The sequence below is a fragment of the Aulonocara sp. 'chitande type north' Nkhata Bay genome, linkage group LG23 (genome assembly GCF_057382095.1).
Source record: "Aulonocara sp. 'chitande type north' Nkhata Bay isolate Kocher_YH1m ecotype deep benthic linkage group LG23, A_spYH_male_GT1.1, whole genome shotgun sequence".
Classification (NCBI taxonomy): Eukaryota; Metazoa; Chordata; class Actinopteri; order Cichliformes; family Cichlidae; genus Aulonocara; species Aulonocara sp. 'chitande type north' Nkhata Bay.
This window is the reverse complement of record NC_141365.1, coordinates 32,926,512-32,951,848: the sequence shown is the minus strand read 5'-3', so window position 1 is coordinate 32,951,848 and position 25,337 is coordinate 32,926,512. Positions and strand designations below refer to the sequence as shown.

The window sequence follows — 25,337 nt, the reverse complement described above, 5'->3', positions numbered from 1 at the left end:
ATGAATAACATTGAGGAAGGTGTTACGATAAGAATCTCCAGGAGAGTTGTATTTCTTTTTTGCAACATTTCCACCTGTGCAGTTTTGTCAGTGCATTAAGCACGCTATAATTCCCACAGCTAAGCTCGACGAAGCCCTTTCCTGAGCTGTGAGCTGCATTAGTCGGGCTACCGTCTATACCTATGCACATTTTAATCCCACCACTTCCCCACCCTCTAATCAGTAATCTGATGGCTCCTCCTCCTCATCCTCATCCTCCCCAGAGGCCTAATTCTGGATCCCCGTTCTCCTGCACACCCAGCAGTCAGGAGAATGACTCACACAGAGGAGAAAGCTGAATGACAGTCACCCTTAGCATGTCTCCATTAGGTTTTCTGTCCATGCATTCATGCCAGCAAACATGTGCAGCCCTGTATGGTGTCCACTGTGTCTTTTTCTCGTCTAACTGCATCTGCCCCGCGCCCATTGTTCTTTTATGTTCAGAGCGTATCACCGCTTCTGTCGGCCAGCTCCGCTCCTCTTGATGCACGGCAAAAACCTTTTGCAATAAGTTGCTTGATATGTCTATATCAAATGAGTGTGGTCTATTACAGATGTGGCGGAGTCAGTTGGGTGGCTTTGTGAACAAAAAAAGGGGTTCTGCAAGGGACCATGAAAGAGACATTGTCAAATACAGACCATACAGTTCCTTTGTAGATAAATGGATTTTCATGCTTATCAACTGGGACAGTAACATGAGTGAAAACTGTGGAGAATGTGGAATTGCTCTTAGTATTCGGCCATACACAGGGATAAATGTAGCTTCAAGTGTGTGTGGTCTGTCATTGTCCTACAGAAAGGTTTTGTTTTTTGTTTTTTTGTCGTTTGGGTTTCTACATTCAGTTTGGAACCACATTCACTGCTGATGCCACAGATGTGCATCACGCATGGAGCCATATGTTACACTTCCACAGTAATTGTACTATCAGTTCTTAAGCATCATCTGTTTAGTGTCACGGGAAAAAATACTTTTAATCCACAGTCAGGTTTTTTTTTTCTTTTATATCACAATGGAATATTTTTTTTCTTCTCTAAATTGGATTGGAATCATTATGTCAATGACATTTTCATACCCACTTGTAAAAGTTTTTGAAACATTATTCATTGATTTCTAAATTCCCAGTTTAACCCTCCTGCCATCCTTTAAAAAACTCACACCCATCACCCTAGGGACCATTCTCAGCCACGCCATAAAAAGACCATATATCCATATTTTAGTCCACTTTAAATTAGCCAACCTTGTAAAACTACTTCTCCCTGAAATATTCATGTAAAGTTTTAATTATATTTTCGTTGTTTTAACCCTTCAAATCCCAGTGTTATTACATGAGCGCCCTGTGTTATAAGCCCCAAAAACCAAAAAACGAAACTAAATATTTCCACAAAAAACCAGTTGAAGTAATATGTGATTGTCATTATAAGTAGGCCTTTAGATGGACCAAAGATTGGCACCAACATACATTTTGACCTGCCATTATTTTTTTTGCATTTTTTTTGCAATTTAAAAATTAAAACTTCAAGGCCCTGAGTCTTCATTGACATCCAAGAAAAGAAGAAAAAATAAAATCATATGATGATAATTTGGGGTTGAAAAATAGCGTTTATAATGGAAGTCAATGGGCAGAAAATGGTCCCCAGGGTGATGGGTGTGGGGATTTCTGCTGCTCAGCCATTTTAGGCTGATTTAAGGAATTCACACTGGAATATTAACATTGACAGGTAAAAACTATCCTGTGGCAAGTTTGGTTATATTCCACTGAACACAGTGGAAATGGCAGCCATTTAACACATAGCAGTGGCACAAAAAGGTCCCAAGAAGGCAGGAAGGTTAAGATGGATGGTTTGAGTAAACCATACATGACGGGGCGAGGCAGCTTCATGTCTCAGAACCTCATGTCTCAGTTTTCTATTGTCCCTGATTGTGGCTGCAAAAATGGTTTTAGCAAGACACAGTTAAGCTAGCTTAGCATTTCAACTATAGATGTGTTTACCTAATTGCTATCTATACTTTGTGCATAGAACAATAAAAACAGAAGACTACCATACATTCTGCATACTAGTGCTTTCTTTTTCTTTTCATGTCACTATCAGACATACTGTTTTTCAGGAGCTAGCTTTTAACCTGTTGTTGAGTGTATGTGTTGATGCTATAAGCCTAAAAATCATTGTTTTCTTAGACATATATGGCACAATAACTGGATATTTGGTGGCACCTGAAATAATATTGAGGCATTTTTACATTTGTAACTCTAGCCCCAGTGTGGTGGTGGCTTGGCTTTCAGCCAGAGGACCTGTTTGTCTTGTGAGTGGGAACATGGCTTAAATTTATTTATTGTCTTTTTTTTGTGTGTGAGTGTGTGTGTGTGTGTTTGCTTACTATTTCAGGGTTTTTTGACCACAGTTATGAAACCTGTTCAATGCCTAGGTACTAAAATTACTTGATTAGGTAATATTTTGGCCAAAGTTTCTTTTCATAACATGTTAGAAGGTACACGTCTCCTGTCTTCAAGCTTCCATTCTTTAATAATTACAATGACAGGTAATATCCCATATAGTTGTAGGTAGGGGCTGCTCAATTAATCGAATTTTAATCACGATTACGATCTGGGCTTTCAACGATCATTAAAAATGACTGAGCCGATTATTAGCCCCTCCCTCATTTATCCACGACACCTTAAAGGCCGGTCCGTGAAAATATTGTCGGGCATAAACCGGTCCTTGGCGCAAAAAAGGTTGGAGACTGCTGATTAAGAGGACCCGAGGGAAGCTCGGAAAGCTAAGCAGAAGTTATTTGGAGAGGAGAGTGACTGCCGTTGGTTGAAAAGAGAGGTTTAAAAAAAAAAACTTCAGTGGTGTTGCACACTATTTTATATTATTTTTTAAAGTCATTGAAGCCGGTCAGAGCAGCACGCTCAGTTTTGTGTAACTATTTTTAAATCCCTGTAGAACCGGAACCGTGTAAGCTAGCGCAATAATTTGTTTTGCATATGAAACCGGAGGAGTTGTACTTACATCTTATGCCATCAGCTTGTCCTCAGTCACGGTTTCCTTCCACATAAAGCTTTGCAAAAATTGCATAAAAAGCGCTTGCAGGAACAAAAACATAATATTCCAGAAACACGCTTTGCCGATCCGATCAGCTGTTCGTAACACTTCCCACAGTGAAACAGACGTCAGCACGAACTATCACATGTCGGCCATTTCCTCCCTGAAACCGGAAGTGATGTCATTTTCGCGGAAATGTAGTTTTTTACTTGTAGGCCTTAAAAGGGCTGGTTATAAGATAAGCTGGTTATACTGGTCATGTTTGACTTTTCTGAATAGTTTCTGGGATGCTTAGAACTCGAATTGCAGTGCTGGAAATAGTTTATTTTGATGCACATGCTGTTTTCTTTGCAAATTTGCATCATAGGATTGTTTTTTCGTTTTTCCTGCAGTGTATATAAAAATTGGTGTATCTCCAAAATAAAACTATGAAGACACTCAAAATAAATTTCCTGTTGTTGTAAACTATTTTTTGCAACTTTTTTGCATTTAAAGTTTTGAGGGATAAGCCTCTGAAAATTTCTCCAAGTAGAAATATATGTAAAAAAAAAAAAAAAAAAGCAAAAACGATTTTCAATTTTTTTTGTAGTTTATTGCACTTTTTTGCAATTAATGTAGACTTAATGCATACATATTATTCAAATATGGGCTATAACAGTTGTATAGCAACGTGAAATGCTCCCACAAATGGCACTACAACATGTAAAAAAATAATATAAGCTCTGGCGGACTTGGTTCTATGGTAGGTCTTAAAGGGTTAAATAAATATCGTCAAATAATCGAGATCTCAATTTCAGTGAAAATAATCGTGATTATCATTTTTGCCATAATCGAGCAGCCCTAGTTGTAGGACATAACCTGCTGTACAGGTTGAACAATTTCAGAGCACTTACACATCAGTGGCGGTTTTAACTCTTTTACAGAACTAAACCACATGTGTGTATATATATATATATATATATATATATATATATATATATATATATATATATATATATATGAAAATAATATAATGTAGCTAATCCTCCATAAAGGATTTTACATAATTTGAAGGAAAATAATTGAAATAAGGGTCACCTGGTTGTAAGTGTATGGAGTTTGCGAATTAACACATTCTAATCCCAGGTGCACGCGAACATATACACAAACATGCCCACACACAGACACACAAAAACCCTTTTCACATTCCACTGCCTGTGGGGCGCAAATGAGAAGCGATGTCTACTCGATGCAGAGCCAGTGATCTAGGTAATCTGCCTGTGCTGTGGGAGAGGTCTATTGGTCTACAAATCAATTGGCTTCATGTCCGTACCATTAGGCTAACATAGCAGTGCTGAGGCGCTGAGAGCAGTAAACAGACTGTTTAATTCCCCTGGACACCAGCCAGGTGTCCTCCTGCTTCCTCCTGATCCCTTTTTTTCCTTGTTTTACTTCCCTGTATTCTAGCAGCCTCCTCAGTTCCTTCCTCTTCTCCACTTCACTTGCAGTGATTTTCAGTGGACAAGTGCTTACAGGAATATTGCTTGGAGGGATTGTGTGTGTGTGTGTGTGTGTGTGTGTGTGTGTGTGTGTGTGTGTGTGTGTGTGAAGAGAAGAGGTTTTGGCCAATGAAAGTGTCTATACTGAGTAAGTGATCCCTTGGGATGCAGTACATACACCAGGCATCCTTCTTTATCTCCCTGCATGTGTATCTCTCTCCCCTTTTCTCCGTATCACTGTATGGGTTTGTCTCACGCTTTGTTTCTCTCTCTGTGTATCTGCTCGCCTTCCTCTTTATATATATATATTTTCCCCCCTGCCTTTTTCTGTCTGCAGACAGAGCCTGCAAACAAGTCGGTAATACGAGGATGCCGAATCAAAACAAATGCACACTCCCAATGATTAGAAAAATGCAGATTTACGTCCGGGCGGCAAAAAGTTGACCACTTTTACTGTTGCACAGATACACCGGTGACAGATACGCTAATGACTTAGCTTGTATAACGTCAGCAATTCAATTTATCCACTTGGCTGCTGTTCTGCATGTCCTGAATTGTGCTACAGTATGGTAATTGAGCCAGTGTATGTTGACAGATGAGTGTTGTTGGCAGTATTGCTGTTGTGTGTCTCATTTCCTGCACGCTGCTGCAGATTGACTGATAAGATAAGAGGCCCATAGCAACTTCTGAGAGCTTCAGAGTAACTAACAACCTGATGAGATGCTGTGCTATAGCTTTGATTAAGGAGGGTGCAAGGGACAGCAAATTGTAACAGGTAGTGAATGAGTGCAGATTAAACTTACATTACCAGTGGCCTCACTGTTTGATGTTCTGCTGGCCAGTAAAGGACAGACACAGTATAGAAATCTGTTTTGTGCTTTCAGATTTGCCCGTTCTGCCAGAACATTTTACTGTTGCTAGGAGACGCTGCAACCCTCGGACACATCTGGTCAGCTGTTAGTACAAGTTGTTAACAAAAGCTGGAGCATCTGCAACGACATGATACTGTTTACAAAATGCAGCTCCCTATAGGCTTGGTGTCAATCAGCTTTTTCAACGAAAGCGTGCAGGGAGGATGTTCGGAGCAGAGAACTCAAGGTGAAGAAGAAATGAGTGTAAAAGCAGAATTCAGATGTTATATGGTGCCGCCGTACTGGCTTTGTCTTCCAGTAACAAATATCGTAACTTTCAAAAATGGAAATATCACAGCCTGAATTTCTGGCTCCTCTGTCAGCCTCTTCGTTCCTCAGCCTTGACTCATGTCCCTCATGGGACCTCAGTGGTGGAATGACATTCGTCTTCGAACAGGCCAGCAGAGTCACTCCTTATCTTGTGTCCCAACTCATCTCCTCAATAAATACCTCGTGCCCTTTTCTCTCTCCTCCTCATCGTCCGACTCTGCTTTTAGGGAGCAGAAAATGCTCATGAAAAGGTTCTGACAGCGAAGCGGCACAGTAATATGGGAAGAAGAAAATAATTGATTTTCTAAAACTGCTTTGCCACTGTGAGACATGCTATGTCACAAATATGTGAAATCGCATGCAAACGTGCACATCCAAACTGTTATCAAGGCCCTGGTCTTTGTCACTCCAAAATAGGCAGAGAAAATAGTATTTGGTGTTTTGGTTCACAGCTTCAGGGTCATTGAGAACGCATTCTTTAATCATCTTTTGGCTCCTTGAGTCAGGCTATAAGAAATGAGCGTAACTATAGAAGCTAACCTTAATGCTATGTTTCTTTTGTAAACATGTATTGTGTTAAATTAGTGGTAATTTATTTGCCAGTTACATCAGCAGCATTGTTCTGTGATGATCTAAATGTACAAGTAGATTTGACTTTTGTTTCAGTGCGGCTTAAATACATCAACTGTCGGCCAGATCTTAGCATAAAAGGATTAATCAAATTAATCAAAAGAAAATATTTCCAGCTAAAATGCTTTGATTAACAGAAGATTAGGCATTTTATTATTCTAGCCATTTTCTTGACTCTTAAGTATTTTTCTAGACCTCTGTGATGCTGAATCTCTGGATAAAATAGCTACAGTTATTAAATTAGGGGATATATTTTTTTAGTCTACTACCTTATCTTTAACTTTTTAACCATTATCTGTCCACTTGTATCAAATAATTGCAGATAACAGTGGGGTAGTTTATGCATGCATTGCTGCATGTGAATAATGGCTCACTGGTGTGTCCTCCTCTAAAGTGGAAAATAAGCTCTCCTATAACACTTTTCACAGTTAAATTAATATTTCTGGAGGAAACCCTGGGATTGTTGAACATTTAATCTTAAGCCATGCTGAAATGCTTTTTTGTAACGTGTTAGTCAAGTCACTTCTAGCTATTCAAACTGAGTCTACATGATAGCTAAGTCTAAGTGGTGGAAACAGCAGTGAGCAGGACATTGAGCTTTATTTACTGGGTACTTTTTATATCCTGGTTGTCATTTTAGGCCGTGAAATCTGCAGTCACCGGATAAACAGAAGCCCGTGTTCACAATACCGAACTGTGTTCATCACCCGTGAATGTGATTACAGCTCTTGATCGATAGACAGTGACACGTTGCTGCTGGATGTCACCTAAGGAGATTGTGCGCTGTGTGCATGTGTCAGTGTGTAAGAAGTACAGAGTGTGTGTAGGTGTGTGTGGGGGGTGGAGGGGTGGGGTATCCATATGCTGTCTGTGCATTTATACACACTTTGCACGCCTGTGTGTGTGTTAAACTCAGATCCAGTGTGGTAATGTGAGATCAGACGTAGCCTGTTAGCCGGAGCCTTACATCTGCTGTCAGCCACTCGCTCTAACTCTGTTAGGGATGTTATTGATTGCTCATTATTACCCCGTTCCCTGAAAGATGAGCGTCCCCTATGATCACATTAAATCTCTCCCTTGTCCAATCCTCCCGAGATGCCTTCTGCTCATCGGTGCCCATCAAATTTCTCCTCCGAGATCTGATATCAAGCAGCCTGACGTTCTTTATTGCCTTTGGTTCTCTTTGCGTCGTGTTTGATTTACTCCAAATAACAGTCTCTCTTTTTTTCCCTAACTTGTTCTTTTTTTTCCCCTCCTCCTTTTTTGAACGGACGCAGTTTAGCTAATTGATGTTTTGAGTCTGTGTAATGGAAATAAGCAAACGTAGCTGAGCAACATTTCAAATTATGATTTGTTTTCTTTTTTATTATCGCTAAAAGATACTCGGGGTTTCATGTTAGCTTTGTGATCTGTGTTTATTGACTTGATAGCAAACAAGAAGAGCTGACAAGAAAGTCGTATGTACTTTATTTTCTTAGAGAGGGGCTATTTTTGCTCCACTGCCTGTTATTTAAATGGCACATCAGTCAGTTGTGAAAGGGTCACATTAAAACCATGGTGTCAGTCTTCGAGCCTCGTTCAAAACCTACAGATGCGCCTCTGACAAATTCCTCCCCGAGCCTCCCCTTTAAAGTCCGTGCCCTTCCCTGTGCCTTAGGTTGTCATTTTCGCTGACGATAAGCAGTTGTTGAAGGTGTCACGCGTCCGCCAGCCCGTGTAAAGTTTGGAACTGTTGAAATCCAGCCCTCAGTGAGAGGCCATCTCATCGGCCCCCGCCGTCCCCATGAATAATGCAGAGCTATCGACTGTGTCAGTTGAGCGCAAGGAGACGTGGCGGCAGGCAGCTTGATATTCAGCTGCTGAAGCTGACTGGATGCCCTCACTTTGAGACAAACTGCTGGCAGACTGCTCTGACTTGAACAGACAGGACCTGAATCTGCTCATATGAGATGAGCAGCGTTGTGCTGGTGCGGAGGTAGTCTGTGTCCCAAGGAAGCCTGAGTTTCTGTTCGAGTAGGCAGAGAGGAAGAAATTTAACGTTCGTAAATCTGTATACACATGTTCTCAAATATTTGTCTCAGCCTCACCTTTGCAGTAAATGTGTGTGTCCGTAAAGGAGTGTGTGAGTATGTGTGTATACGTTCTCCAGCCGGCAGCCTGCAGAGAGCTCTAGTGAGAATCTCCTGCCCCCTCGCCACGACCAGTTCAGTGTCAATGCCACCGATCGATGGGCGTATTGATCCGCTGTTTGACTGTTTAGACAACCTGTGTGAATTCTAGCATAATGCGCAGCACACTGGATTTAAAGATGCACGTGCAGGCCGCACTGCCTTGCATTCGTGTACTCTCTTTCGCATGCCTGCTGTCATACCAGAGAGCTCGTTCTTTCTAATGCTCGGAGCATCACGTGCACAAACATGTGCATCCGAGTTCAGAATAAGCAGCTATAGGTTGTATCTCAGAGCAGATATTGGTGGAGTCCAGCGCCATATACCAACATGTCCGATCGTTCCCTTGTCAGTCGCCCCTACATCATGTATAACATTTTCCCACAGTGTGCAAAGGTGTGAGATTAAGATAAATGACTTGTATTTGTTTACGGCTCACTGTTCCCAAATATCTGGAAAAATTTTTGCACAGTTGTTTGAAGGCCATGACTTTTTACCTTCCTTTTCCCAGGCCTCATTTTGGTGCTTGATGTCGTTTTTGGACCGAACTGTGAATTATTTTCATTCAATTTTACTTTTGTTAATTTTTCTTTCCATCCAACAGCCAATAAATGATAGAAAAGGTTGGTTATTCACTAATGTCCTTTTTATTGCTAAAGCATCACAGACAGGTATGAAAGCTTTTCATTTTGGGGGGGCTGGGAGGAGGGTTCCATTTATGTGTTTTAATACACTTCCAAACAGTTGGACTGTGAGACTGGACTCTTTCAGACTCGGTAAGAGGTGTGGGTTGGCATATCGTGCCAAAATCCATATGAAGTGTGCAGAATTTGACACTTCAAACATGAACCGTGAAGGATCCTGCAAGTTCACAGGCTGGGGGTAGAGGTTATCCCAGCCAGGGCCTCTTCAGTAATTCACACACATCCCACAGGCACATATACACACACATATACACACACACACACGCACTTTTGCAGCCTTGCACGTGCGCTAAGCACGGCGGGCGTTAATCTCCACCAACTGCTGTTGAACTCTAATCTAGCTTGCTTGCCAAGTGTTTGATACACTGCAAAATCCATCGTAACGAGTAGAAAAGGCTTTAAAATCTTCTTCTTCTTTTTTTGCCCATGTGACAAAATGAGAGTTTACAGTTAGCTTTCTGTAATTGATACAAGGGGGCTTTATAAATCATGGCATTTTCTGTGGTCTTTAATAGGAAAAAATAATTTGAAATTTGAAGTTTTTTGGTAGCAAATTGGCCTACTGATGTTACAATTGCCATCCAGTCTACTGTCTGAGTGCATCTCCACCCTACCCCTAAACCCCCCTCCCCTTCCAAACCACACACACACACACACACACACACACACACAACTCGGTGCAGACAGACATAAATGCATCCACAGATGGTGACACCCCGGCAGTCACTCCTGGGCTGGCTGTCTACGTGCCAGCAGCGATAACACATGCAAACACACAAAGACATATGCACACACACACACACACAAACACACACACGGCCTGGCGGCAGCAAACACGGTGATGCATCATTGAGCATAGGCTGGTTTTTCTCTAACTGCTGAGGGGAAATCAGTGTGGTGTTAAGTAACCATTCATGTGGAGCTGAGACCACACACAAACAAACAGCGCAGCGACACTAATAAAAATACATTTACCTTGCGAGATGAATAGAATATGATTGACTAATATGAAAGTTCTCTGGCAGACATGACTCGTGGCCACATTACCGACTACTAAGCTTCTCTGTGAGCAAGCGTCGACGTATTAATACAGCTCCAGTATCATTGTTTAATTCCCCTGACAAATATCTATTGTGCCGCTTTCATACTCTTACTTGGATTGTGATATATTCATTTGTTGATGCGCTGTTAATGTTTCCACTCTGGTTCGGAGTGTGCTGTGTAGGTAATCACCCACTCCGGGGCTGCTGCGCTGCTGTTTGTCATGTAGATCTTCCTGAGGATTGTATTTGAATAATGAGGAAGGCTTGAGCGTTCTCTTGTGCAGAGTGTCTCCACGCTGCCGCAGTAAATGACCTCTGAATAGTTGTTTTGGATTAGCCATCAAAGTCTTCTCTCGAAGTGGCCAATAGATAGGTACTTCCAGAAATGAGTCACTTGAAAATGATCATTGCTGCCGTTGCCATATAAGATAATGGATAACCATTACACTCCATTTTCCCCAGCTCCTCACCCACACAACGCCTGCTCTTGAAATATGATGCATCCACTGTGCTTAGTGAGCACTTAATGTCCAAAAGCACCGTGTTTGTTGAGATTTACAACTGCGCCGGTAGGAGGGGGGTAGAAGAAAGAGTGCGTCGTCTGCGTATAATGTTGTTCACTCAATAATTATCTCATTTTATTTACGAAGACAGACAGCTTTAGACGAGGTTAGAGGCTCCCTCTCTATTATCTCCACCTGCCACCCCTCTATTGTAGCCCCCTCCCTCCTCTGCCCCTAAATGATGTCCTTCATGTCGAGGACTTTCCAAAGTTTCCGTCTAGGAGGAAGAGGCAGGGGAGTGTGTCCTCAGCGCACTCGGTTATGCTGAACAGAGTGTAGGGGAGGAGGGAAGAAAAAAAAGCAGACAAAATTACACCGCACCTCTCGTGCATTGGTAGTCAGATCGATGCCATTTCTGAAAGGATTAGGCCTCCTCTCAGAAATCTATTTTAATTACTGAACACACAGGTAAACAAAGTGGTGGTGGTTCACAGGTATGGATTCGAGCGTCAGAGGAGTATTGATAGCGTGTGGCCCCACGTTAACCTCGGGGCCGCTCTGAAAGATCCTGCCGGCTGCACCCCAGGTGGAAGCGGGGAATGCCGATGTAGCTCCGCGACCACTCTTTCCGTCAGACCGCATTGATGATGGAAACAGATTGAAGTCTACATACTGTGTAGCAAGTTGTTGCATTGTGGTGTTAATGTGTCACATTTTACTACAATTAATCAGAAGCTGCCAGCTTCAGCGTCTGCTAGTCTTCCCATACAGATTGTGCATCCATGTATAACCCTTCTAATAAGGGTTATACATGGATAAGTTGTCTGTGTGTATATCCCATGCATTCATTACCAAACTCAGGCATTTAAAACTCAGTGAGTTTGTTTTTTATTTAATCTGTAATAAGATTAAAGATTTGCAGAGCATTAATAAAAATGTAGGCTTTAGTATTTTTGGGGTTAATACTTTAATTTGTTGCCGTCCCCATTAGCTGCACGCTAGTAATAGATGAGTAATAAAACAAGAATTTGTGACAGACTTTAGTACCTTAACAGTCATTATGTCAAACTGTTTTCACTAATACGTGCTAATGGTAAATGATTTATAAATGTAAGAGCTACCACAGTATGGCTAAGTTTAGTTTTTTTTAATACGTGAGTAATTTTTATAAATGATCAAATTAACTGTTAACTGTTAAATCTTTATAGACCAGTGAAATCATTATAATTGCAGCTGATACCATAATAACGAGAGTAGAAACATGTTATTAAAGCTTTATAAATTTTCACTCTGTGTTAGGTTGTTTATGTCACGTTATTTTTGTATTTCCTTCATATATCTGTACCTGAGCTGAGGTGACGCAAAAATTTCCCCGCTGTGGGATCAATAAAGTCTTATCTTATCTTATCTTATGTAATTTATAGCAATAAAAGAAGCTAATTTGTATTTGCAGATTTATTGGAGTACTTAATCATTAATAGCTTGTGGATGAGTAATGAGCCACAGATTCTAAAATGACTTTTGGCTGATTTTGCCTTCTTTCTCAAGTAGAAGCTTTCTCACCATATACGTGTAAATGCAGACGGGGGAAAAACAGCTGCCGTAAGATGTTTAAGCAGCAACAAATGGGTTTAAGTTACATACTTTATATCTTTCCACCTATTGATGATGTGTCTGGTTTCTGCATGCTTGTGAAAGGCTTTTCTGATGAAAGAGGCGCTATGGAGATGCTGCTGAGGTCGTGACACTGTTAGAGCACACTGGTGTTGAGAGTCTTTACAGATGTTTTGTTCACACGATAAGAATAATCTGTTTTGCCTAAGTGGGCTCAATGTGTGCGTGCGTGTATTGTGCATGTGTCTGTCTTCATTTTTTACTTCATAACTGTGTGTGTGTGTGTGTGTGTGTGTGTGTGTGTGTGTGTGTGTGTGTGTGTGTGTGTGTGTGTGTGTGGGTGTGTGTGTGTGTGTGTGTGTGTGCAGGGCTGTCTTTGAGGAAGATACCCTGCATGGAGCTGGGTGATTAGGCACGCTGCGCTAGTCACAGGAAATGGAGTATCTGACGGACAGGCCAAGTGCATTATAGATGAATGTCGTGCGTTAGCAGCGCTGAGCCCCTGCCGAATATCTCTCAATTTCCTCTCTGAATGACAAAAGAAGCCACGCACAATTTCCTTGATCCAGAGCATTTGTTTAACTGCGCCCTACCCATTTAACCCACCCATTCAATAGTCTGTCTAGTAAAAGGAAATTTAGACAGTGTCAATTTATACAGCTTTAAGGAAGATCTGATATGGGCAGGCAGGGGTTACGAGGATACGCCTCTGGAATTTAGTTAGAGATTTACGGTGATTTGGTCTGATTTCTCCCGTAAGCTAAACTTGGTATCGTCATTAAACATGTCCTAATATTTTGAAAGTGTCAAAAACAGATTGATTTATTTTTTTGCTCCAGAAATATTTTAGAGTTTGCTGGTTTGGCTGTGCAAACTTATCCCAAGGTCACAGATCGCTGATTACAATGGGTGTTAGAGTTTTTTAAAGTTGCTGTCATTTGTCAAATATCTTTATATCGCAGCTCCGAGCTGTCATCTTTACAGAATCCCCACCCCCACCCACCGTCTTTGAGTTAGTGACAGCTCATCTCTCCCGGTCACTGCTCGCCGTCTAGACTTTGAACTCGCTCTGTTTACTTCCTTATCTGTTGTTGTTGTTGTCGTTACTGTCGTTGCTTTGCGGCAGACTAGTCGTTGTAATGGTAAGCTGTGGCTGGACTTGAATCGAAGGCTTCAAAGATGTGAATTCAGGCTATTTTCAGAGAAAAAAAGTCTGTCATGGAGGATGGAAATGAAATTAAATTTCTGCAAGCAACACTTCTGTCTGTAGTTTGGACTCGGTTCAAATAAGGTTGTTAATAATAACATTTCTGTCACTTTCTGGATTGCAATTTCTGCTCCAAAGAATAAACATGATTTCAGTTTTGATTTTGTGCGCTCATGTATGTGTGAGCGAGAGAGGGCGAGGGCGAGAGAGACACCAGCTCATGACTAATTTTATAATTAATTGCCTTTTGGAGGACCTAATCACATTATTTGACTCTCTACTGTAGGTTGTGTGCCAATACAGCGTAGCCTGTGGCTTAGTCACAGTGTGCCGGACTCATTAACGAGGCAGTCCGGAGATTTGTCAAACACACACGAGGCCTGCGTGCATAGAAAAATGCACACACATATGTCATTAAACAATAGCTGCGTACTGTATGTTGTGTACTGAGGTTTTTTTGTGCTGTGATTTAGGGGTTAAAAGATGCCCTCTGGTGTATTTGATAAGGATTTGAATAACTGGCTGGTTAGATTTCCCCTGTGGTGCGTGAAAACGGGTCTCTCTTGATGAAGTTATCGCTTGTCATGCAGCTCTTTCTACTCCTCCACCTCCTCCTCCTCGTCCTCCTCTTTCTCTTCCAACGCTCGGCCGGAACGCATTTGTTTAAAGGAAGGGGGAAAAAAAGAATTACGACACAATAGTTTGTTTTTGAAGGTCTCTGGTGAGTGTTTATGTTAGAAAGACAAAGAGGGGTGCACATTTGTACGCCTTGTCTTGGCGTGTGTGTATACGCACGCAGTGGAAACATGTGTGCCAGCATGTCTTTTTCGCGTACGCACACATACACATACGGCTTAATTATGGCGTTACCGAAATGGGCAGTTTGCTCTGACACCCCGCTTGCAGAATCACATAGCAGACAGACTTAAAAGAGCTCATTAGCTCTCTCTAAAGAGCTGTTTACTGCATATACACACACACAGAGTAATAGGCAGTTCTGTTGATGCAGATGGATGCCGAGTGTAATGAGAATTATTAGGCTTCTCTATGTGGAGGCTGGAGGAGAGGGGTGAAAAAAGCTGGCAGACTAGACGCTTCAGAAGGTGGAGAAGATTTCTGCTGGATGTTTCACCCGAGTGCATGATTTCTCTCTCTCCCTTTTTCTCGGCAACATGTACGACTCTTGGTTTAAAAAAACAAAACAAAAACAAAAAAAACTTGAACACCTTATTGCATGTGTCTGTCCAAATGATCTGTAAATATGTCTGCCAGGTCTGCAGCCTTGCAGCTCGATCAAAGTGCTGTAACGAGACCAAAAACAAATGAATGGAAATATTTCTTGTTAAATATTTAAGCCGGAGGCCCCACGCATGTAATCTTGTAACCTTAATGAAGGCCTCTGCAGCCAAAGGCCAAATTGTGCTCCACAAGTAACAGAACAATTTTATATTTTAAAGAAAAGAGCCTTGACTGTTTGTGAAAATGAATGTGTGATGCTTTTAATAACAAAGGGATATTGAATCGCCCTTTGACAATGAATTGAATGACTTTCTTTCAATGTCTTTCAAGGTCATTCATAGCAAGTAAAGGGATGTAGTAAGGCCCCACCCCACCTGCACCATCACATTAGGGCGCTTTGCTTTGCTCATTGCCCCTGGTTTACATCACATTGAATTAAAGGATACACCCCTGAATGATACCAAAGTCAGTCCTCCTCGATCTCTTCCATATGTTTTGGAGAAGGAGCAGCAAGTTCAAAGTGCTCAGTTCAAAGCATCCGTCCTCATTTGAATAACGTAGCGTAATCGCTATTACCTTATTTAAATAGTGCAAGTTATCGTTTGGCCTTCATTTGCATTGCAGGGTAATCACTGCTTCTCTGCATTAACCTCATTATAGAAGAGATGAAAGCCCTGATGGAGCCTGACATACTCTTTTTATATATGTTATCTTTATTAATGACAGTATTAGAAAGATCGTGTTTCTTTAAACAGAGCACATAAGAGTTTGGTGCATGTCGGATTACAGGGAGTGAAGACTAAGACTTTGAAGGCCTTTGTTTTTTGTGTTTATTCCTCATTTCTATTACCTTCAACATTTTTATATATTACTCTTATTTCTTTCTATCCTCACACCTTCTTTTGAATTATTTTGTGTAATAAGATAAGCTGGAGTATTGTAGCTAATAACACAGCTAGATAAAAAGGTACGCCAAATTACCTAAATGTCATCAACAGATAAGTCTAAGAGAAAATGAACAGTTTTTTTCAGTACTTAGCATCTCTCTGTGTCTTCTGCTAATAGGTAGATTCAAATTATGTTAATTAATGTGATTAAAAAGTAGCAACACCAAAGGTGTGGCACCTTATTAAGCTACACTAGCTTTGCTAGCTGCGTTGTTTTTCTTTGGGGGGGGTTTCACCACATACACTACATCAGTAAAAATGCATGCATTACTTTTTTTTGACAAAGAAGGCAATTTATCATTTATGTATATGTGATTGATATATTATACCTGAGATGTGGCATTCATAAATGATAATGGCTAGAGAAAAACTTAGCTAATGCTAGTTTGGCTAGCTCTTTTATTTGATATAGCTCATACCTATTTGATTGTTTTACTGTATCAAGTGCACATTAAGATCCTTTTGAATGGCAATATTTAAGAAAATAAAATGTTTTGAGTGTACATTTGAAGTTGATTTTTATTTTATTTGAAATGTGTATTTTATTTTGTTCATAGCTAAGGTTAACAGGGTCATCTCTTGCTAACTTTCTTTTGATGTAGCTTTCGTGCTTCGGCTTATTGTCTGGCTGCAAGAGGACATGAGAATTTCTCTAAAGTTAAACATATATACTCAGGCATTAACAATAAAGCAAAAAAAAAAAAAAAAAAACCAAAGCCTTAAAATACAGTTTTTTCTCTACATTAATATGAATATATACTAGATGTCAATAGTTAGCCTCTGTTCAGTTTTTATAGAAAAATGTTTATTTCAGCCCAGATGGTGTCATCTATTACAGAGATTGTGTGATATCTTTAATTTCTTTAAAAAGAATGTGTCATATCATAGAATATATATTTATAACATTTGCTGCCACTTGCTCTGCACTATACCAAATTAATATTATGTTATGTCCATAATCTTCAACTGAAGCACTGTTGAATGCCCATTTAAGAAACATCTGAAGGTGGATTTTTCTGTGGCAGAATCACGCTGCAGAATCACCCTGTGTCAGCAATGCTGTTTCACTGTAGGTCTGTGCCACTGCAGAGAGGAGAGTCACTCTGATAGTATATACAGTGATTATAGCCCCTGAATCAGATGGGGAGTGGACAGTTTGTTTGTAAGAAAAGGTCTATAATAAATAATAATAAATATAATATAATAATAAATATATACATGTATTTACAGATAGTTGAACACATGGCTGAATCTGTTGTCCTCATCCATATCTGCTTTATAGTTATTTGGTAATGCTTAAAAGTTAATGTTGGAACTATACAGACTTTATGTGCAGTCTTTTGCTCCTGGTTACGGATCAGACATGACGCTTAGAATACAAGCTTGAGAGCAGCCTTGAATTGTTTAATATTTTCAGTGATCTTGTTCTATTAAGGATTGATCAATACTCATTGACACTGGCTTACTGACAAAATAACAAGAAAAATAACAAAACTGCACCCTCTGATGGACTCCTGGAAACACAATTTTTTTCTGTGGACTCTCTGAGCTACTCAGATTAAAATGGTTACACTGCTGTATGAACGCATTGGAATCATCACAGAGGAATGTGACTTTGTAGCATTTTGTCTTTGCAAATAGTGCTCTTTGGCAGTTGTGCAGCCATTTTTTTTTAATATCTGTTAAATGTTTCTTTGCTGGTGTGAAATCTGAATTTTGTCTAGAGCGTTGTTCTTATTTTCTCCTGTTTTTGGAAATGTAATTTCCTTTTAGAAATACTGTCCTTTTTATATTGCTGCCTTCACTTAATATATTCTCAATATTAAAAGAGCCTCTTAGCTAGCACAAAACTTCGCCCAGCTCTATCTGAGGTGTTCCCTGCTCACTACACTGGGAGGGTGATGGGCACGCCAGCCCCGGCAAGACTCCCCTCGGCTAAAATGTTGTAAATTAACACAATTAGCAGATCGCCATTCTGCTAATTAGCCACTGGCGTCTGCTGAGAGATGGCTAGAGAGAAGAATCAGAGAGGAAATAGGAGTCTAGGGATACCCCCACCCCTGCCTGTGTTGTTACCAAACAAACACAGGGCCTCAGAAAAGAGAGCAAGAGAGAGTGAACGTGTATTTGTTTGTGTGTGCTTGCTTTCTGCGTTTTTTTCCCCCATGTTTATGTGTTTGCAGTAGCATAAATGGATGGGAGGAAGGGAAGATTTGCTCCTCCGTGAATGCATTTTATTGTGCGTGCTGGCTTTATTCACACAAGCACAAAAACACACACATAAACCAATTTTGAAACAGGGATTGCTTACTAGACCCCCAGTTGTGGGTCTCTACATGCAACCGCTGCCAGTCAATAAGTCGGAGGAAGTAGCTTAAATGACACCGATATTATCCTTTATTTGTGTGCACTAAGTCAAATCAAACAGGGTTCAATCTGCTGTGTGGCTGCTGTGATTACGCCCAGTCCAGCCTTTGATAGTGCCACGGCTTTGATAGTGAGACAACGATGGAGCCACTGTGTGACTGTCAGTGTTTGCAGATGGCATTGGCTGGGATTAAAGGAAACAGTGGCTCTCCAGCCTCCTGAGGCAATAAAGGGGAGAGCCAGGTGAGTATGTCTGAGATGAGAAGGAGCAAAGGAAGGAGGGAAGGGGAGGGAGGCGAAGTGAGCACAGAGGGACTAAATAAGAGGAGGGGTGGCTTCGAAGAAAGGGAGTGAAAAGTGGAGATATATATCGAAATAGATGGAGTCTGAATAAAAGGAGGTGAAGAGAAATAAAGACAGATCTAGCAGGAGGGGAGGTGGAAAATGGATAACAAACAAAAGCAAAGAGGAGAGAGGCTGAGAGTGAAAACAAGGCAGCAGGGAGGCATGAAGAAGAGGCAGACAGAATGGTAAAGAGAATGGTAGAGAGAGAGAGGTCAAGGTGGAGCTGTGCAGAAAGGAACTAAGCTTGAGACACAATGTGTTGTAATTCATAGCTCGCTACAGCTCCTGCGTGTGTGCCTGTGTTTGTCTGTCTGGGTCAGTGGATGTGCGTGCGTGCGCGTGTGCTCATGGACGTCTGCACGCCGGAGTGCAGGCATAGATGTTTTTTCTTTTTTTTTTTAAACGCCTGTGTGTCTGAGCACAGGTTTGTCTTTAAGTGTGTATTGAATGAAAGTACCACAAGCAGAGGTGTGTGTTTGTGTGTGTGTGTTGCTTTGTGGCACTCGGCGAGGCGCATTTTCAAACCCATCTCCAGCCTCTTCAGATGAGCCGGGGATTATAGAGTGACCCTCAATGCCTCTGTCTTATTGGTCTGGCCAGGGTGCATTAGGCTGCCGTAACCAGCCATCCCAGCGTCTCTCTGTACCGCACTTTACCTGCTGATGCTCTCTCAGAGTCCTTGTGAGCTGTAGGGTTTAACAAATCTTGATTAGTTGGATGCAAATCCATAATAACACACCAAATAACACACCAAACGCCTCTGGACAAATATCACCTTTTTGGACAGTTTTAATTATTGTTAAAATGATGTTAGCTTGACAGTGTGTTAACGCATCTCTGTCTTTTTTTCCTCAGGCGTAAAGATGCAGTGGACCCCCGAGCACAGCCAGTGGGCCGAACAGCATTTCGACATTTCGTCCACCACGCGCTCGCCAGCCCACAAGGCTGAGGCATACAGGGCAGTACCTGGCCACCTGCAGCGCTCGGCCACCTACCAATATGCCTGGGCCAATGACGACATCTCGGCACTCACTGCCTCCAACCTGCTCAAGAAGTACGCTGAGAAGTACTCTGGTATTCTGGACATGCCGGGCTCATATTCGGAGACGCCTGGTGTCCCAGGAGTGATGAATGGACGGAAAGGTGAATCTGAGCCTTGGCAGGATGGTGTCTACCCCATGAGCTGCATCCCAGAGGGCATTTCCGTCAGGAAAGGGGGGGTTGCGGCAGCTTCAGAGGTGGTGTCTGGCATGTGCAGCTCTCCGGGCCTGGCTTCCAGCACCCTGAGTGAGCCCAGCTACTCCAGCAGTAGCTGTGGGAGCCACACAGCAACTGCCCTGCACTCTTCCTCCATGCCCTCTCAGGAATATGGCCCAGCGTACAGCAGCTCGTACCTGCACAGCAGTTACAGCTCCCAGTCTACCCCCGCCCCGGCACTTCCATCTCCACTGCACAGCTCTGGGCTACTGCAACCACCTCCTCCTCCACCCTCCCACCCCACTATAGTCCCAGCTTACAATGGAGGCTCCCCCAACTTGTCTAGTTATAATTACCCCCCAGCAGGCTACCCAGCTCAAAACTCAGTAGGGCCAGGATATAGCCCTGGAGGAGCCCCCCCTCCCTCCTCGTACCTTCCCTCAGGCATTGCTGCACCTACACCCCTTGCTCCCTCTTCTGCTTTACCTGGATACCCATACCAGAGCCACAACCTGACCCCAATTGCCCCAACCCCTCTCAACAGTAGCTCCTCCAACTCACTAAAGAGGAAAGCCTTCTACATGACAGGTCAAGGAGAGATAGACCCCTCTTATGGTAACTTTGGCTACAGTCAGGCAAGGAGCTCAGCTGAGAGTCCCATGTACAGGGTAGCAGATAGCAGCAGTACAAACGGAGGCTCCAACAGTGCCAGTGGTGGTGGGTTTGACAGGAGTGCTGAGAAGTCATCTTTAACTTTTAATCCTCAGAAACAATCCACCATTGCATCAGAGCAGCAGAGGAAGTACAGCAGCCAGGCAACTGGTGGGCCTCTGACTCCACCAGCCTACGTCTCCTCCACCCTGGGGGGTTCCCGCTCAGCAGACTCTATTCCCAGCTTTACCACCCCCTCCCTCAGTGAGCAAGGTCCTGAAGACCACCGTCTCCACCTTTCTCACTCAGCACCTGGACCTACCTCCTCCTCATCCACTTCCAACTCCCGGCCTGCTGAAGAACAACTAAAAACCAGTGATCCTCACCTCCTGGACATGGTTACCTCTGAAATTGTACAGCAGGGGCCCCCAGTGGATTGGAGTGACATTGCAGGTCTAGAACTTGCCAAGGCTACCCTGAAGGAAGAGGTCCTGTGGCCCATTCTGCGTCCAGACATGTTCAGCAGTTTAGGACCATCCCCGCATTGTGTGTTGCTGTTTGGCCCCAGAGGCAGTGGCAGGACATTGCTGGGACGTTGCCTGGCCAGTCAGCTGGGAGCACCATTCCTACAGCTCAGCGGCTCAACACTGGCGACAAAGTGGCTGGCGGATGGAGAAAAAATCATCCGAGCATCATTCCTAGTGGCACGGTGCCGGCAGCCCTCAGTACTGTTTATTAGTGAAGTGGACATGCTCTTGTCGGCCCACCTCAGTGAAGAGAGCCCTATCAACCGACTTAAAGGTGAACTTCTTGCCCAGTTAGACTCACTTCTTATGGGCTCGGGCGAGGATGGAGGCAACCAAGTATTGGTGGTTTGCTCCACAAGCAGACCACAGGATATGGATGAAGGACTGCGCAGGTACTTTTCCCGGAGGGTCCTGGTGCCTCTGCCGGATAGCGCAGCTCGACACCAGATTATGAACCAGCTCTTGGCCCAATCTCAGCACAAATACTGTTTGAGCGAGGAGGAGCTGGCGCTGCTGGTCCAGCGTACAGATGGTTTCTCAGGACTGGATCTGGCCAGACTCTGCCAGGAGGCTCTTGTAGGCCTGTTACATGTCTCTGCACAGGGCGTGGACATGACTGGTATGATGCCCAGGGGACAAATCAGGCCCCTCACCTACCAGGACATTGAGAGTGTCTTTTGTAAATTCCAAGCAAGTATATCGCAGAAAGAGATTGACACTTATACTGAGTGGAACAAAATGTTTGGTTGCAGTCAGTGAAAAGATAGATCCCGCCCTTGAGAAAAAGAGGTTTCCACAATTCCTCCCCTCAGGGCAGAAGCATTGTGCTGAAGGGGAAAGGCACACAAAAGGCCAACACAAGCTCTCACAAGTAGGGTTTAGATGCACCAAGAGAGTCGCTTTGATGAGACAACTGACAATTTTGCAGTTAATGAACAAGAGTTTTAATTTGAATGCTCGACACTCCAGAAAGCCAGGGATTGTTTACACATTGCAAGCAAGTTGGCTTCAGACAGGACACCCCAGTGTCTGTGTATATATTGTTATGTTGTTGTTCTTGAGATTTAGTTGGCTATCCAAGTGCCTGAAGTGGTGCTTTCTGAGTTTATTTGTTTATTTGCCTCACAATCTACATTCATGGCATGAGCTGATAATTATTAAGAGCTTTAAAAACTTCAGCGGCATGTCTGAAAGACCCAGACTGACAGTCACCATTGGGTGGTGGTCAATCGACCTTTATTGTCTTACTAAGAGCAGAAATCCATTTGGGCTGCAGTACCCTGGGCCCCTGACTCTCACCCATGTTTCTGATCCTGTGTCTGCAAAACAAGCAAACGTAACAAACCAACAACCAACACTCAGGAAAGCGTTTGTGAATTGTACAGTACCTCAAGACATCTTCACGAAAAGCACTAAGACCTGAGAGGAGAATCTGGCAGTGTTAGGTGTACCTCAAAAGACTAGGCTAAATAGCAAAGAGGTGGCAATGAATGTACTAAATGTGTTCTGGATTCGTGGAACATATTCTATAGTGAGAGTAAAAAGATTTTGTCCTTTCCCCCCCCTCACTGCAGGTGCTTTAGTTACCTGTTTCTACTTGACCAATCCTTATGAGCTTATTACCATTGCTGTTTCAAAATATAAAACTGTGTTGTTTTGGGGTTTTAAAAGATGGGCAGGTGTTGGGGTGGTGGGAGTTGTACATTAATTAAAACAACCATAATCAACATTGTCTATAATACATGATCTAGGCTATATGGTTTAGCTGCATGGAACCGCATCAGTTATCAGCTAACTCCTGCGTAAAATATTCATCATACATTAAGCGAGGTATTCTCTCATCTTGATGAACTTAAATGGAAGGAATCATTCTTCATATAAATATACTTATTTGCTTTTTTAACTGAGAGATCAGGCTAGTACCAACAGCTGTTTACGTTAGCTTGGCATAAAATATGTTAGCCTGTTAGACTGCAGCATGTTAAAGTTAACCAGTTAACTTTTTAAACACTTAACAGTGTTTTTGCAGGGATTTTGCAATGCTAAGCTAACGGGCAAATGTTTGTAGACTTGGCTATCTTTCATAAAGAGAACAAATAACTGTATTTCTCCAAAATATCAGTGATATCAAAGAAAAAATACTGTCTTTTTGTGTGGGTATTACATTATTGTTTGACTTGGTCTTGCATGGTTTTGAGGAAAGCATGTTTGTCAGTCAGCATCAAGAAAGCGAGGCTTGGATATTGCCCTTACCGAGTCCAACTGAAATCATATTTAGTTATTTTTTGCAGTATTAACAAATGTCATATATAAATATGCTTTTAAATTAACTTTTAACTTTGATATCATTAAAAGAACAGAACGTGCTCATACAACCATAAACACCAATCAGACATTGTAACAATATGCTGTGACTAAAATAGGAGCACTATGAAAACATGGGTCATATCATACCTGTATAGGTGCAACATTTTACAAAAATTGCATTATTGCTTTATTTGCTATATTTTATTGAGGTCTTTAACAATTACTGGTGTTTATTTTGAAATAAAAAATGAAAATTAATAGTAAGTCTATTTTTCATTGTGAAAATGAAATTAAATAAGAAGTGAAATATAAGAACATGGTTACAGTTTTTGCAATGTTACCGACTTTGACGTTTTTTGGGGACAGACAACAAAAAAATCTAATTTGAGAGATAGTTGTGCTGTAGAAGATGACACAATGATTTCATTTGGACTTTGGTATCATAGATACGTTTGTAGGAATTTCCCCTTGTTAAACACTGGCTCAGTTTCCAAGACACAGATGACGCTTAGCTATAGACAAAAACAAATTCTTCATCTTCATTGATTTAAAAAAAAAGGTTAGTTTTTTAGGCTTAATCCACATCTAGGGAAACTAGCTTACCATGTTTAGCTGTATTTGAACTCGATTAGCTTCTGAATGAGATGCCACTCATGTAAATTACATATGTGGAAAGTAGAAATTTAAAGAAATAAATTCGGTTGCACGGCAGTTGTCATAACCATAATACGGTCAGCCAGGAGGTATATGCAGTTGGAATATATATGTTTTATTCTGTTTTTGTTTTTTTTTAATCTAAGATGACCACCCCAGAAAAACAAATCAATTCTAAACAATGTCAGCGCTTTTTTTTCCTGTATCCGTATTGTCTTTCTTTTTGAAAGTTACTAAGATGGTATGAAGCGCACGATCTACATACATTTGAGTTCCTACTGTTTAACATGAGTGGGGAATTTTGGCAGTAGTTTTGAAGACCTACATCACTGAACAATATCTGTTTCCCTTTGTATCATGTTGGAATGTATTTTTGTCTCTTCCTCGCCACCGTTTAAGGAGCTGTTGTGGCATGGGACTACTTAAGTCTATTGCACGTGCACTAAAGCATTTTGTGTGTAATCTGGGGGGGGGGGGGTTTGTTGAAATTTCTCAACGGCATTGACAGCACTTATTTAGTTGGTGTTTTATTTATCTAAACCGCTGATCAGTCTTACCCTTTTTATCGTACCTCCTGATTTTTCTATAAGAAAAATATCCCAAAGGTACGAGCTGCTTGTTGTGTATGCCTTGTGTCGCTATCTCGTAGGCACCATCAGTTCAGCACCTGGAGTGGGGTGGGGGTGGGGAGTTCTGCTGAGCATCAGCAAACTGATGGAAAAGAGAGACAGACAGGCAGCGTGGCAGCAGCAGCAGCACAAGGGGGGAAAGCAGAGTGGTCCGTCAGAAAACCACCCTCAAAACAATCTGTACCAGAATTCCTTCTGTCAGCAAATCCTCTGGAGAGAGAGTCCCTTTGGACAGAAAAACCTACTAATGCACTTCACAGCACACAACAGTAGCACAGGCCTTTCCTCCTCTCTCTCTCTATCCCTCGCCATTCTCCACAAGCCGACCGACAAACCACTTGAAACACACTGGTCAATGCTACGCTTTGTTTGTTGCGTGTTTAGCGGGTCCTCTTTTCATGTCTTTTTCTCCATGATGTGCTGATCTTTTCCCCTTTTTTTCCTTTCTTTAAATAGAGTTCTTCTTTAAAGCATTTCTACCTCATGGCTACAAAACACACGTGGTATTTGATTTAGGTCTTTTACAAATGTCAGACATTTGTGGAAAATGTATTTTAAAAAAAAGACAAAAAAAGGAGGAAAGAATAACACCATGAAGTTTTGCGCAGTCTACCTCAGATGACTGTACTTAAAAACATTTAGCTGATGGTGCGACCGGAGGCTGCAGCATAGCCTAGTGTGCGTGTGCGCGTTTGTGTGTGTTACCACGTGTCCTCTCCGAGACAGACACACACTCATGATGAAACTGATGTGAAAACACGCAAGCGATTCGTAAAGGGGGCGGGGGAACGGTTGGGGGTCAACCTAAACGTGACCTGGAAATGTATAATCCAATACATTTGCTTTAATCTTCTGTGAAGTA

General features: G+C 42.0%; 1 protein-coding gene across 1 annotated transcript in view; it reads left to right on the top strand.

Moving 5' to 3' along the window:
- LOC147302245 (fidgetin-like) overlaps positions 1–24,299 on the top strand; it is a 32,120-nt gene extending 7,821 nt beyond the window's left edge. Inside the window, exon 3 of the mRNA XM_086283812.1 lies at positions 19,366–24,299. Coding sequence (XP_086139938.1) covers positions 19,366–21,644 — 2,279 coding nt within the window. The 3' untranslated portion in view covers positions 21,645–24,299. The remainder of the gene's footprint in view (positions 1–19,365) is intronic.
- Positions 24,300–25,337: the final 1,038 nt, after the last annotated feature.